A 14967-nucleotide genomic window follows, 5' to 3' on the forward strand; every position below is an offset into this window, starting at 1 on the left:
GTGTTTGCCCCCAGCCTGGATAAACAGAGATGGTTAAACTGAAGAGGACCTAAATATGTTGTGTTGCATTTTCCTTATTTGTTATTGATGATGAAAAATGGGTTACTCTAGAATCTTACATAATTTCTTACTACTGTTATGTAATCACTGTTGCAATGCAGGTAAATAGTGTCCACTAAGAGACCCGGTCTGTATGTCAATAATGAGGCACATCCAACATAAATAATTAGAACAGATTCAAGGTTTCAAAGTTTATTCAGGCTTTTTAATCTTGTACCATTTAGGCAGTTTTAACAAACATTAAATTATCTGAATAAGTTTGGCTGAGTTTTATACACACCAGAAAACACTTTTTGAGTTTCCACCTATGATGTCATGATGTGTTTTTTGATGAGGAAAAATATTATAAAAGGGTTGAAACTCAAGTAAGTCAGAATAAAAGACTTTCAAATATCAGCAACTGCATTTTATACACGCCAAGGTATTCCATATAGAAACATATTTAAAAACAACATAACACAACTATTATGTAATGTGTTTATGCAATCCTTATTACAACATTACTTTGTGGAGTGTTTGTTAATGTGCTACAAAAAGGCAAAAATAAAAAGTCTGAGACATAATAAGCTAAAGTTATGTTTTATGGGTACCCTATATTCTTCAGTAATCTTCAGTATTCAAATGGGTAAAAGACCCCTAGACCATCTTTTCAGTGTATTTGAGGTAGGCCTGTATTCTGTATCGGAATCTGTTTCGTCCTCTGAAGAACTGCTGGAGTACAAAGAGTTAACATTGAATATGTAAACGTCAGGATCAATACTCTCCCTCATATCAACACACTGTACGCACTGAAATCTTCCTTTAGTTATCCTTAGACACTCTTCAATACTCATTCGCTTCAGGACCACACAAGGCTTCATATTGTTGTTAATGAATGTCAAATTGTTCTGAGAACTTGCCATGTGATCAATAAAACTTGATTCAACGTCTACATATTTCTGTGTGTTGCACGTGATGTCCATCCCTGAGGTAGAATGTGTAGAAAAGCTAGCATCACTGCCTTTATTCATTAAGTTCATGTGGGAAGAATAGCACACTTTTTTGGCTCCATTTCCCTCAAATTGTGATTGGAGATATTTTTCTCCAAGTCTGAACCTCCTGGAGAGCTCTGAAATAAATGGCTTGGAAGAGGTAACAGTTTGAGGTGTTAATGTTCTTGCAGAATTGCTCACTGTAGAACTTGCTGCCACTAAATCCTCGTTATTACCCATCTGAATATCATTTGGTGTAGCACTACTTTTTCCAGGACATATAGTGACCGGAGTTATATCCATGCATGGGACTATTACAACTTTAAGAACACTGGCCCCTGCTATAAAGGACTCAGCTGGAGGTGGTGCTGGATGCAATGGAGATGCCAGGTCCACTGGTTCTACAGTCTTTGGATTTTCTTCTACCTCTTGGAGCTGATTGGTGGTGGATGGCGACAGGTGTTGCTCAGGTGGGACGGGGAGGTCAGAGGGGGTGAGGTCTGAGGAGGAGGTGGAGGTGAAGAGCGAAGGGGAGATCTCACTGACCTGATGTGGCTGCTCTTCAGATGACTCCATGGGACATTCACACAAGAGGTTACTAACCCAGCGCTGGTGTTTGGAGCAGAAATGAGGACTAACCTTGTTTGAACTGTTTTCCAGGCAACTTTCTTCTGTCTTGTCCGTCTCTGTTGCACTTACACAGGTTGTTTTGTTTGTTTCGTCTAAAGTATGTTCTGTTCTTGGTCCATCTATATGCACCATTCTTGTATCAGTGACTGAACAATCTAGCTCTAAGAACTTCTCTGCTGCAGATTTGAGTTGTTCTTGGGAGGTGCCAACACAGACACAAGAACCCAGGAATGACTTGCTGAGTGAGTAGCAACAAACAGCATCTGAAGGAACAAAAGACATATATAGTTCATAACAATAATAAATAATTAGGGGTGTCAAATTATCGCGTTAATTGCGATTAATTAATTACAGTCATATTTAGCGCGTTATGTTTTTTAATCGCGTTAATCTCATTTTTAATCTCTAACTTTACAGTTTCTGTATGCGAGTTGCTTTATTATAAAATCTGTTTTTATGTGTTGTTGGGACAACACACACACACAAAAAACACATTCATTATTTTTTTATTTCGGTAATTCCACTCATTGCCGGAAACCCACACAAAACGCGCGCAGTAAGAGCGATGCAAACGTCATGTTAACGTTGGCGGCGTCAGTCACACAATGGACGAGGTCGAAGAGCCAGTAGAACAGAGCAGCAGTGCACAGGTAAAAACACATTCGTGTCTTGGAAATTATTCTCCCGACGTGAAATATAAAAGAAAATAACAAATATAAAATCGCCTACAACTTAAATGTCACTGGTGAAAACAACCTGCATAGGCTCATGATGTCTGCACTACTGTCCTATAGTGACCTGCCACATGAGGGGACACGCACACAAACACACACAAATACACACAAACACAAATACACACAAACACACACCTTCATCATCGTCATCAACCTGAGAACGCGCGGACCACGTTTCTTTCCGTAGTTACTGCGCGGACACCGACGTGCTCCCGTGCGCCGCGTACGTTTTCTCGCGTACGCTGCGTAAACCGCGCTTCCTCCTGTGCGCCTCTAAACCAGAACTAACACCAAGACTAAAACCGGGACTAACCCAGTCCAGGACTAAACCAGGACTAAACCAGGACTAAAACCAGAACTAAAACCAGTGATCTCATATATAAAGCATTTCTCTATCAATAATATTTTTAATATGGTTAAGGAAAGACTGGACTTTTTATTGTCTTTAAGTAGACAAAAGTTATTATGTTCAGATTTCCTCATCTTTGCTACTTTACAGCAAACAGTTTCTTATTCATGGAGACTTGGGCTCAACAGTCAATTTGGAGAGATTTGTTAAACAATAAATGACTTTATAAAGTCACTTTTTTTTGTTCTATTTCAGTCTTTTGATCTGCTACAATAATGTAATAATGAATTTAAATGAAAATACCTCAACTTGAAGGCTTTTCTCAGCATTTTTTAGGTGAGATTAAAAAGAGATTAATTAGATTAATTAATTACAGATCATAATTAATTAATCTCTCAAAATTTTTTTTAATCGCATGACAGCACTATAAATAATATGAACAGTACTATGCAAGATTATTTTTGTCATCCAGGTATGACAACACTCACAACAATATCATTAAGTCAACTGGATATTAATGACCAGTATATAACCTATACGATGGCAAACTAAAGGCTACGCGCAGCATGCATAAAATATAGCCAGAGTAGCTATGGAGAATGGCCTTTTCTCCTCAGAAAACACAGTTAACTTATTACAAAATTGATGCAATTGTATTATTTATCCTGTTATAAACCACTACACTTTGTATGAATTAAAGTTCAAACATTTTAAAACATTTTAAGCCTACAACAGCCAGTCTTGTTATATCCAATTAAAGGCCAAACAGGATATCCGCTGAACCAATAGCATGAGGTTGATACCTGATCCAGACAAATTTCCTGCACTGGCACAGATACCGATGGCAATATCGGTATCGGTCACTAAACATGCCTAATTAAAATGGGTTGGGACAATGCATGTTAACTAACACACAGTATGAGACACATGAATGGAAACACATTGGATTATAGCCATGGGCTAATTTCCATCTGTTGTTCAGCATTCACACCTTATAAACCTTATAAAAATATTTCTTAGATGCACCAGCACGACAGTACGTGACATGTCTCGCTCAAGGACACAAAGACAACACACAGCACCATGTGTTATGTTCTTACCAGAATGCAGTAGTTTTTTCAAACTTGTTGCTGTGGTGATCAAGTCGTCAGTGATTAAGTCTAACAGCGCTTTCTCCTCTTCTTTTACAGGAACATTTTTCTTCATGATCTAGTGCATAAACACATTTTAGTTACTGATAGTAATGAGACACTTTGCTACTTTGAATGAACCTAATGGCCTGTTTACTCAAAATTTTAATATTTTCTTCTTAATTGTTACCATGAATGCATTTAGAAAGAGATTTAGGAAAGAATTTACAAACCAGTTAATGTAGCCATTACGTGACGACATTAACTGGCAACCATTTTATCCATTTTATGTACTAGGATTGAAACAAATAAACTATGGAAAAAGACTAAAATACCTTGTTCTAAAGCAACATAGTTTTAGCTTTATCTGGTTACATAATCTATATTAATCAATTATTCATTCTTTAACATAACATAACTGAAGATCATCTATTCAGCAGGAGATAACCATACTGTTTTTACATTTATCTGAAAGAAAAAAACAAACAAAAAAACACTCACCTTATCAATATAGGTACACTGTGGCAAAGCTTTGTCCAGTTCACGCAGATAGTAAAGCAGTCTCTCCTCTGTCTTTTGAGCATACTGCTCCCCATACTGTTCCTCCACATGATTCTAAAAACAAAAAATATCACACATTTAAAATACAAAAGTAAAGTGTTTATGTGCACAGTGTGTAATAACAAAGAACACAAGACATTAAATACAATAAGAGGTAGAAAATATATTTTAATAGTATATGTTTGATGGTGGTCAAAGGGGCTGGGTCAATGGCACAGAATGAGAGCCTTACTTCCATCAATGCACCCATGACCAATCACACCGCCCGAGGGTTCAGGTGAACACGTTAGCTGCTCACTACTACCCAGAGTCAGAAAGAACAGGTTTGGTGAAAAGTTTAGTTAATATCTGTGGCACTAATCCATGCCTAACTTGGGACATCAATTTAGATTCAATGGGGACATTCAAGGTACACACAGTGTGTACAGCATAGTGCATACAGGCGTACCCCTGCAGGGGCATCTGTGGGGGTTTAGTGTAATAGATACATGGGGTTTACCATGTCCTTGAGTGTACGGGCTTTATGTGCTACTCACTGGAGGTTGACGATCCTAATATATTCTTTTAACTTGTCAGTAAATGCATGTATCTGTCACTTAGGCTTGGCTGTGGTTTTATAAAGATATTTTTCAGATATATTCCCAATGTACATGTATTCTTATGGGCCTCTGTGCTATACCGCACACACCATGGTGCAGAGGCACATAAAGTTACCACAAAGGAAATCCTTGAACTGCGACAGCTCTATAGTTAGGCACATTGAGATGCTTGACAACACAGTTTATTGAAAATTAAAGGGAAAAACTGAATCTACACTGCTCCCTACTGGTATGTATGAAGACAGGTCAGCTGGTAGACACTGTTGAGTTCCAATATTTTCAATAAAACACCTACCTGGATATAGTCCTCAAGCCTTCGTTTGTCCATAACCAGTGACTCAGCAAAGGTCCTGAAGTCAAGCTGGTTTCTTCTCATAAGATACATCTCATGTTTCCTCTATGAAAAAATACCCATTGTCACATGTTGTTAATAATATTTTTAAAGTATTTATAACATGTATAGGAACTTACACAGTGATCTTCATATTGAGGCAGTTTAGCGGGAAAGTATTTAATAATTTTCTGTACGACACTGATAGGTCCGATGCCTTCCCTTAGCATCCACATGATCACCTGCAAAGTAGAGTACACTATCAAATATTTTGAAAAACTGGAACTGAACAAGTAAAAATATATATCATACCATGGTTTTGAGACCAAATACAATCTTCATATGTTTGATGGGAGGCACCAATGTGGGCAACAGGGTATGAGTGTGCTCCAAAAAGGCCAGCACTCTCTCATAGTGATGGGGTTGTCTGCTTTTGATAATATTGTAGACCTGTGCAGACGCAACACGGACACACCAGGACTCATCCAGGCTCAATATACCCCAGTCCCCTTCTGGCCAACAGAAAGCCTCAACATCTGTGAAAAGAAAAACATCCCTAGAAATAATTACACATAATGCACCAGCTCAGTGTAAATAAGAGAAATGAGAGATCTTTTTTATATATATATATCATGTTTAACATACATCTTTGGGGACGTGTTTGTAATAAAGGACAGATGATCATGATCCAGAGCATTGCACTTTCTATTGCTGAATTATTGGGTGTCTAGATTTGATTTGGTAAAGTGACTGAATAATAGTATAAATAGCCTACTGTTCAAAGTATATCACCTTGGAACACATCTATCATGCCGTGAGCCCACGCGTACTCTATGATCCGCAGCCTCCACGCAGAGTGTTGCTCCATCAGATGTCACCATATCCTCTCCACGCAGCATCCCTTAATATGCCCTTTGGTCGAAGAAGCCCCGCCTAGCGGAGAACATGTACAGACAAGTCAGGGGCATGGAAGTTCTTATTATAGATCAATCCATGGTCAGGAGCCCGAGACCTTAACTTTATTTAGTATAGATAATTGTGTTATAGTAAGACTACAGAACCCACAATTTAAATACAGAGATTCATTATGCATACTGAAACTAAAACTAATTCCTGCATTGACTGACTCCGTGCTGAAAACAACAGCTAATAATTTGCTTCTTCTCTGCCAGTGTCAGTAAAATAGAGTAATTTACGGACTTTGCTTATCCCGTGCGAAAGCGCTGCAAGTAACACAGAGGTTATTTTAATAGATCCATGCACAGAAGTGAGGCGGTAATTTGCAAATTACAAGACGTCCCCAGGTTATACTTGTCCTGTGCCAATAGGACTTTCTGTAGTTTCAAATTAAAGCTCAAAAGAAGGGATCGCACTGATGGATGATTATTGTTCTGCGCTTTTACTTTGGAAGTAGCAATGGTGTCACCCGGAAGTAATTCGTGACACATGCAAAGTCAGGAACATGTCTACAAGTTTGTCTACAACGGCCCATAACTGTAACCTTTAATTAAGGTTTATCTTTGTTTATCTACCCTTTGCGATAGGAAAAGAAAGACTCAATGAGCTGATAAAATAGATTGTATCACTAGCTTTACCATTGGCTAATCGTAAAAACCTCCAGGATTTATCAGATTTGTTCTGAGCTCCGCAGGGGTGTTACAGGTAAATAAAAGGATCATTGTCATTGCATGCTCTCTACAAATTCTGGGAACAAACAGGCTTTGAACTTTATAATTGATTTTATTTAAAAGACCTAAAACAGGTAATACAGCCACTACAGAGCAGGGTAGAGTACTGCTAGAGGACACAGACGATTCTTATCAATTTATAATATGAATAAAGCAATGGCACAGCAAGTAAAATGTTTTTGTAGTTAATAATAAACCAGGATTTGAATTTTATCAGGAAAAGATATATTTTTGCTTTATGAAATTAAAAAATAAATAAATAAATACAGATCGTTTAAATAGTATAAAACGATTGTCACTTAACAAAATGGCAATTGTAGCTGAAGTCACCTCTTTGGCATCACCATCAGGGCGAAGAAATTAAGGTGTTCTCTACTCAAATACAAATCTTATGATAAAATATTATAGACAAACGATAGAAAGCAGCACACCAGGTCTTGTAATCAGATGTTAGAAATGGAATGAGAATGTGGTCGATTGCTTGATGACACTTTGTTGATTACTGTTTATCATGATTATACTGTACTGTATTTTGTTGTTCGCAGTTGAATTTCCACCCACCGTTGCTCACATCCTCTGTGAAGGCCACAATGAACAAATCTTGCATTAGTCTACTTCAGCTGTCCAGAATGGGCTTCAGATTCACAAGGGGGGCTATAATGCCACTTCATTTTATGGGACCCCGCATGTACTGTAGTAATGTCAAGGTCCGTTCCTATCTCCAGTACATGAAAAGAAAAATTCGGCCTCCTCCCAATCCTCCCTACAGCCATGTGTGCCAAGTAGGTGACCCAGTGTTGCGAAGTCATGCGTCAGTTGTGGACCCTGCCACTGTGAAAGGCGCAGAGGTCCAAAAAGTAATTGCTACCATGGTCAAAGTGATGCGCAAAATGGAATGTGTGGGACTGAGTGCACCTCAGATCGGGGTGCCTCTTCGTATATTGGCAATGGAGTACCCACAGAAGATGCTGGATGAAACCCCATCTGTGTTAAGAGAGGCACGAGGCCTGAGCGCGTTGCCTCTCAGAGTGTTTGTTAACCCACAGATGAGAGTGTTGGACGGAAGGACTGTGGTTTTTCAAGAGGCATGTGAAAGCATCTCAGGGTTTTCAGCTGCAGTGCCACGCTACCTATCTGTGGAAATTTCAGGTATGAGAATAATTAATATAACTGTCATTTATAGAGAGGGTATTATGCTTTTCATTGCTTTTATAAACTATTTGCTAACATCTAGGAAGGCGTAGTATAAGCAGTCTTTAAGTAAAGCTTTCTCAATATGTCCACTGGTTCTATACAAAAACTTCAAAGAGGCAAAGAGCCAGAGAGACATCAGCCAGCACAAATTGAGTAAACATGTATGAAGCAAAAACATTTAGATATTTTATCTTTATAACGGGGTAAAACAGTCAATAAAGACAATTTAGCATAATACCCTCCACCCCTCAATATTCCTCATTGTTGTGTGTTGCTATAACAGTTGGTGCATGTTGTTATTGTACAGGTCTCAATGAGAAAGCAGAGCCAGTCACATGGCAGACCAGCGGCTGGGCAGCTCGTATTATTCAGCATGAGATGGACCACTTAGACGGGGTCCTATATATTGACCGCATGGACAGTAAATCATTCATAAATATTCACTGGCAGTCATACAATGAATAAAATACATTATTTTAACATAAGGACAAGACCATTGTTTTTTTTTGTTTTTTTTAATGAACTCAAACTTACTACCATGGAATAGATTGTTATTCATTTTTGTTTAGGAGGCTAATAATACATCATGAGATGCAGATTACACTGTGTAGGAAGTGGGTCAAATTTCATGTTCTGTAGGTCTGCCTTCTTCCACCTCATAAACATTGCCAGGCTTTGTTCATCCCTGTCCCCTGTTGTTGAAATCCTGATCCACAGCTTCATCACGTCCAGATTAGATTACTGCAATAGCTTTCTTTAGGGCACGCCCTCCAAAACGCTCAATAGGTTACAATACATCCAAAACTCTGCTGCCTGTCTCCTCACACACACAGTCTTGTGAACTTATCACCCCTGCCCTCCAGAACCTCCACTTGCTCCCCATCCCTCAACACATCCAGTTCAAAGTCCTCCTCTTCACCTTCAAATCCCTCCAGAACCTCCTGGTCCCATCCTACCTCTCAGACCTGCTGTACCCCCACACTACATCCCACTCCCTCCAATTCACTGATGCCAACCCCATCTCTCTCCTGCAGAACCAAACTCCTTTCCTCACCCTCTGAATCTCCCTACCTCTCTACCTTCATGAAAAATCTCATGAACGATATATTTAGAATAGCTATTAATGTTTAACTTTTTATGATTTACTGTTTTTAAGTTTCCTGTATTATTTATTGCTTTTTGACAGTTTTAATATTTTTCTGTAAAGTGTCTTTGAGTGTCATGAAATGAGCTATATAAATAAAATATATCATTATTAGGTGGAATATTGTAAATTGCACTGGATGACAGTTAGCCCTAATGTGAACTTTTTCCATTCACCCCAGACTGATATAACTGTGACGACATAGGTAAGAAATATTTATTACAAATAAAATATGCAAAGAAAGCCAGAAGAGTAAAACAAATCCAGGCAACTGCAATACAAATAAATGTTACTTGTGATTCATTCACCTTACATCTAAATATTGTCACAAAACAGTTCATACATGTATACTATATGTGAGAAAGGTTTCGACCATTGTCTCATTTTAAAAAATGTAATTAAGGTGCATATTAATTTGGCACATACAGTGGAAGTGTAAAATATAAAAACACAGCATTAAGTGTCATGTCATGGCAGTGTTGCTAAGGTTTAGTAAAGCATAGATACACATTTAACAACATTTATAGACAAACTTGGAAAGTGTCACTTAGCAAGAGCTTATATATTTTGTACTCATGTGCTCAATCTGATCCTAAATGGGAGTGAAAGAGACTGACTAGGTCAGAAATGTATGTAAAGAATGCTAGTTATTTTCCATGTGCTCAGAATGCTTCAATGAGATGTGGGGAAACTTGCTTTTGTGTACTGACAGATTTAAGGCACTTTGTTAGCCTCATTATATGTCAATTCTCAATTTAAAATTGACCTTCTAGACAGAAGATGAAAAGTCAAAACTTTTACCGCATTCACAGTAAAGAGGGTTTTTGTACCAGCAGTCTTTGCAGTATTCATTTCCACAGTATTTGCATAACACATGAGCCTTATGAGTACATCTACTGACCGAACAAAAACCTAACATTTTAGCCCCATGGGAAATGTGACAGATCTTTGCTTCATTGCAATATTCCATATGAAAGACTTGGCAACTAAAACATAAGATCTGGGGATCCAGGGTTTGGAACTCACAACAGCTATGCAGAGCTAAAGGACTAATAAATGACATAGTGGATTCAGGTTTATTATGTAAAGCTAAGGAGGAAAATGTGTCACTGCAGTTGGTCAGAGTTGGTGATAAACTTCCTCTACGCCGTGAAGCTGCTAATCGAATTGGAATGAGCTGCTCAGGTATTTCCTCAGTCAACTCTGTTCTGTGACTTTTGTGGCAAAGGTCAAATTTGACACAGGTAACATGGTGGTAAGATTGACAATCTATGCATTTGTAAAGAGTTAAGCGCTTCACTTCGAGACAAGTGCAAGTCAGCATGCTTAGAGCCTCATGATCAGTTTTTTCTTCAAGACTAACAGGTAATGCCTCGATTTGTTCTCCAGAGAAGTCCTTATAGAAATGGCTCACACATCTGGAAGTAGGCAAGAAGTCATTGGCATTTGTGTCAGCAGAGGGTGTCTTCACGTGATAAGTAGAGATGTACACCGACTCCCTTGTTATGCCATTGGTACTTTTATCAGGCATCCAAGTTAAAGAGCGAGGGGCTTCATCAACAGATGTTTCTCTGAGCCTCTCTCCTTCCAGCTCATCTGTGTACAAATCCATGTCACTTTCTTCGGGCAGCTCTTGGAGGGGCTGCTTGACATCTAGCAGCCTCATAGTGCTGTCAAGAGCGATCTAAATGACAAAGAAACAATTTGAACATTTCTTGAACAGCAACAATTCACATTAACTTTTAAAAATACACCATTTACCTGAAGGTTGTGTCCTCTTTGCCTCTCTCTCACAATGCTGAGCTCCCATTGAGCCCGACCAGCATACTTTCCCAGTACATCCAGAAGGAGGCGACACTCACAACGAGCCACAAAGAAGGCACAGGACAAGCGCAGCAGCTCATCCACCCTGGCTGCACTGACTTTCTGAGGCTGAAGGTGGAGCTGTTCCCGCCGAGATGAACACAGCCTATAACCCAACAGGCCAAAGAGCAGCTCTATCTGCTGTGTGGAGAACACTGGTTTGATGCAGTGGGTAAATATTCCTGAATACATCTGGGGAAAGAAAAAATATGAAAGGAAAGCGATGGTACTCTACAATATTATCATGGTGAAGTAACAGTTTTTATAAACAAATTCTACAAAACGTTTGTGTAATTCCTCAGTCATCCAGGTAAGTTTCATCACAAAAGTGTTTAGAGTGTTCAGTTTTCTTTTGCAATAAGGATGCAGGAAATAGACAACACTAGTAAAAGCAGGTAAACAAATGTTGGACTGAATAAACATAAATTTCATTCAAATTAGACACAAAAACAAATGTAAAAAATAAATAAACCAACTTTGACAACTTTGTACTCCTCCCTCCATGGACCCAGATGCAGGTTGAGTGCTGCTTGTTCAAGGACTTCAAATGCTTTGGTCAGTCCTTTTAACCCTGTTCTGACTTTTGTTGGTCGCCTACTCTCTGTCACTTCTGCTTGCAGAGACTCTTCCATGATCTTCAGAGTATCCAGACCCAGACAATGTGCATCAGTGAATTCTTCACTTTTCAGCAGCTCATCCACCTCATTGCAGAGGGTCTCGTCTCTACACGGCAGACTGGATCCCTGGTCAACAATTTGTTTTTCCAGAAAATGATTGTAGGCAGCCACAAGATCTATGGTTCTCTGTCCGGTCATGGTCATCTCTATTGAGCTGCCAAAAAAAAAAAAAAAAAAGTTCTGACTGGAGTACTAGTTACTAGTTAGTGCTCAAACAAATACACAAATCTTTTTATAAAAATATGCCCATCCAAAGCACTGCTGCCTTGGTCCCAAAAATGAATTCCAGGTCCAAATACAAACATGCAGAGCAGGAGAACGATTAATATTACTTTTTTAGAGTTTAAAATGTGCCAATGTGTCCAACGTGTCTATGTACTGACCCAGCCCAAGGTTTTGACGTGAAAAGATTGTAGTGAATGTTGATCAGCGTGTTATGCCAGAAAAGAACTTGTGTTGTAAATGTAGGCCTTCCTTCCTTTTCACATTGCCTACTAAGTATAGGCCTAATTGTATATAGCTAATTACAAAAGAATACTTTGTTTTAAGGTTGCAAGAAAATATTTTACAAGTACATTTTAAGACTGTAACCATTTGGATCTTCTTGTCTGCTGACTTGAACACTCCAGGAAGTGACATAATCAAAGAGAAAGTAAACTTTGGCCTGAAGTTAAGACGTATATAAGGTTAACTTGTGTTGGGAATACATTGATTGGAATGCTTAGACTATAATTTGAAGACAATCTTCTCAGTGTCTATCCTTTTTCGGTATTTTGTTAAATATTTTAACAATTTTTCAGTCAAAATAGGAGAAAACAGTAGCCTCTGCTACATGCTTGATCGTGTTGGTAGGCCCAATCTTTTTTATTTCAAAATACCATAATGGTGATTGATCAAAACAAAGCTTACCGTTTAAACTATCGTGTTTCAAATGGTCACTAAAATCAGGTGCATATGTCCACAGTGCTCCTGCCGCCGCACACCGCGCTAGCTGCTAGCGGCTTGTTCCGCTCTGCGACCTAAACATTGTCACGTGACGTGGCACGGACCTATCGGGCGAGTTTGGTTTCTGTATCTGGGCAACTTTGGAAAAAATAATAAAATAAAATACATATAACTATTACAACAAGCATTTAGTAGGCTATATGTATATTTTCTCTAAAAGCAAAACTGAATGGAATAGTTCATACCAAAAAGATAATACAACTACTATTGCCTATCCTAAAAATCTCAAAACTGTCTTTGAGTTAAGTAGCTACTGAGAGCATTATTCACCTATAGGACCACTTCCATGATTGAAACCATGGATCTCATGATTGAAATCTACTACCACGAAGCTCATTAAGTTCGAAGCAGGAGAGACTTGGTGACACGGTGCAGAGGGCGGGTCCACGGCCTTGTACTCTCCCTTATTAAAGCTGTGAGTGATTCCCGCTCCATCAGCAGCGTGCCTACTCCAGCAGTGATCTCCAGTCCTCTGAGGGTAAAGGGTCAGCAGCATGTCCAACTCGGATCGGGTGGTGCTAGTGCTGGGAGGAGCGGGCACCGTGGGCTCTGGCGTGGTCAAAGCGCTGCTAGACAAAGGTAAGTATCCAACTGGGAAATACACCTGTTGTCACTTAGATTTGTGTCGTTCATTATTTGGGAAAATCAGAGGACTCTAGTCACAATTTGCCATGCCTTTAGTTAATTTTGTAAACCAAATAAATAACATTGCAAACCATTTCACAATGTGTACTTAACTAAAACTGAACTACAGAGCCTCATTGTAGAATTGCTAGTATATATATTTTAAAAATGCATTGCGTAACTTTTCTGGTGAAGGGTTTGTCAAATGCTTTTCTCCATGGAGATGTTATAGCTTTGTCTGGAATGTTCATAGGAATGTTCATGACATTAAACCTTTGTATCTTCATTGAGACCAAATCAAGTTTTTGAGCAACATTTTTGAGCTGTAAAACCACCTGTAATTACATAAATGTAAGGTAGAGCTGTTTTTAATGTTATGCTCAGGAACATTCCAGGCGGAGCAATGACATCTACATATTTTTCCAGAAAAAGGCAGGTTACGGACCCCCACCAAAATAAGTTACATTGGACACCTTAAATTCTTGTGCATTTGGTAATTCATATGTAATTCGTTTATCAGTGTTTATTCCTTCATAAGTGTACATTCTCAGTCCTGGAGGTATGGTAGCCTTAAATCTTGTGTTGCCATCTGCTGTTTTGTCACGCTTCTTCCTCTTATGACCTTAATAAACAGATTAAATGTAGGCCCATTAGTCTTGTTGTTTTACATGTCAAAGGGATCAGTGTGGACTTGTATGTATCTGTGTGCAGGTTTTAAAGTAGCAGTGATCTCCAGAGACAGAAGTCGGCTTGACAGACTCTGCTCATTTGTCTCTCCCAATACAAAGGATAATCTCACCACTATAGTTGGCAATGTGGGTAAGTCTGCTTTTCCTAGACATGATCTGTCTGTTCATCTATGAGCACATGCAGAGAGAGGATGGGCGTGCTGGTGGACAGTGTCACATAGATCTAGCAATATATGCAAAATGAATTGACCTACTTTATAATAATATTTGGGGATTATTAAAAGTTCAGTAGTCATTCAAAAAACTTAGTTTATTAGTACAGTGCCAAGTAAATAATCTTGTGAGCTTATGTTAGTGACTTCAGTTTTTTTTTGTCTCAAATATTTCACCTGAATCAAAGTTGTTGTGTGTTTAAATATTCTTTGATGCTGTGTTTTTTCAGGGTCTGAGGATGGGGCAGAACAGGTGAAACAAGAACTGCTGAAGGCCGTGGGGAAGGTGACTGATGTGGTGTCATCTATGGGCTTCAGCTGGTGGCAGGGAGGCCCCCCTCACACACAGACTCTCAAAGACCTGCACTGGGTGGGTGCTCTGCTTTTGTGAAGGGTCTCTACACTATATATTCTACAATGTATGCATATTTGGACTTTTTAAAAGAAGAAAAGTAAAACAGAAAAAAAAAGAGCTGTGCTTATTTCTTTAATTCAAACATGCAATG

The 14967-nt window shown here is 38.8% G+C and overlaps 3 protein-coding genes across 3 annotated transcripts; 1 reads left to right on the forward strand and 2 right to left on the reverse strand.

Annotated features, from left to right (window-relative positions):
* Positions 1–253: 253 nt before the first annotated feature.
* LOC129410841 (uncharacterized) lies at positions 254–6681 on the reverse strand. The gene is made up of 8 exons (XM_055159757.1): positions 6566–6681; positions 6158–6298; positions 5678–5901; positions 5506–5607; positions 5330–5431; positions 4376–4489; positions 3845–3953; positions 254–1924 (listed from the first exon to the last, which is right to left on the reverse strand). Exons 2-8 carry the CDS (start codon positions 6231–6233, stop codon positions 678–680), a joined length of 1974 nt encoding a protein of 657 aa, XP_055015732.1. The 5' UTR covers positions 6234–6298; positions 6566–6681; the 3' UTR covers positions 254–677.
* A 110-nt stretch (positions 6682–6791) lies between these two features.
* pdf (peptide deformylase, mitochondrial) lies at positions 6792–8732 on the forward strand. Its single transcript, XM_020935279.2, has 3 exons — positions 6792–7027; positions 7599–8202; positions 8555–8732. Exons 2-3 carry the CDS (start codon positions 7644–7646, stop codon positions 8710–8712), a joined length of 717 nt encoding a protein of 238 aa, XP_020790938.1. The 5' UTR covers positions 6792–7027; positions 7599–7643; the 3' UTR covers positions 8713–8732.
* An 861-nt stretch (positions 8733–9593) lies between these two features.
* Positions 9594–12956, reverse strand: spata2l (spermatogenesis associated 2-like). The gene is made up of 4 exons (XM_020935137.2): positions 12841–12956; positions 11731–12085; positions 11153–11446; positions 9594–11075 (listed from the first exon to the last, which is right to left on the reverse strand). Exons 2-4 carry the CDS (start codon positions 12073–12075, stop codon positions 10161–10163), a joined length of 1554 nt encoding a protein of 517 aa, XP_020790796.1. The 5' UTR covers positions 12076–12085; positions 12841–12956; the 3' UTR covers positions 9594–10160.
* Positions 12957–14967: the final 2011 nt, after the last annotated feature.

The sequence above is a fragment of the Boleophthalmus pectinirostris genome, unplaced genomic scaffold (genome assembly GCF_026225935.1).
Source record: "Boleophthalmus pectinirostris isolate CB_2022bp ecotype Guang Dong unplaced genomic scaffold, ASM2622593v1 HiC_scaffold_270, whole genome shotgun sequence".
Taxonomy (NCBI): Eukaryota; Metazoa; Chordata; class Actinopteri; order Gobiiformes; family Gobiidae; genus Boleophthalmus; species Boleophthalmus pectinirostris.

Bases quoted from the DNA above. Each gene is read 5' to 3' on its own strand.
- pdf (XM_020935279.2), top strand. From the start codon at position 7,644: ATGAACAAATCTTGCATTAGTCTACTTCAGCTGTCCAGAATGGGCTTC. The intron at 8,203-8,554 runs GTATGAGAATAA...GTTATTGTACAG, and splicing joins CCTATCTGTGGAAATTTCAG to GTCTCAATGAGAAAGCAGAG.
- spata2l (XM_020935137.2), bottom strand. From the start codon at position 12,075: ATGACCATGACCGGACAGAGAACCATAGATCTTGTGGCTGCCTACAAT. The intron at 11,447-11,730 runs GTTGGTTTATTT...TTCTTTCCCCAG, and splicing joins AGGAGTACAAAGTTGTCAAA to ATGTATTCAGGAATATTTAC. The intron at 11,076-11,152 runs GTAAATGGTGTA...TTTGTCATTTAG, and splicing joins AAAGAGGACACAACCTTCAG to ATCGCTCTTGACAGCACTAT.
- LOC129410841 (XM_055159757.1), bottom strand. From the start codon at position 6,233: ATGGAGCAACACTCTGCGTGGAGGCTGCGGATCATAGAGTACGCGTGG. The intron at 5,608-5,677 runs GTATGATATATA...TCTACTTTGCAG, and splicing joins TATTTGGTCTCAAAACCATG to GTGATCATGTGGATGCTAAG. The intron at 1,925-3,844 runs GTAAGAACATAA...TTGTTCCTTCAG, and splicing joins GAAAAAACTACTGCATTCTG to ATGCTGTTTGTTGCTACTCA.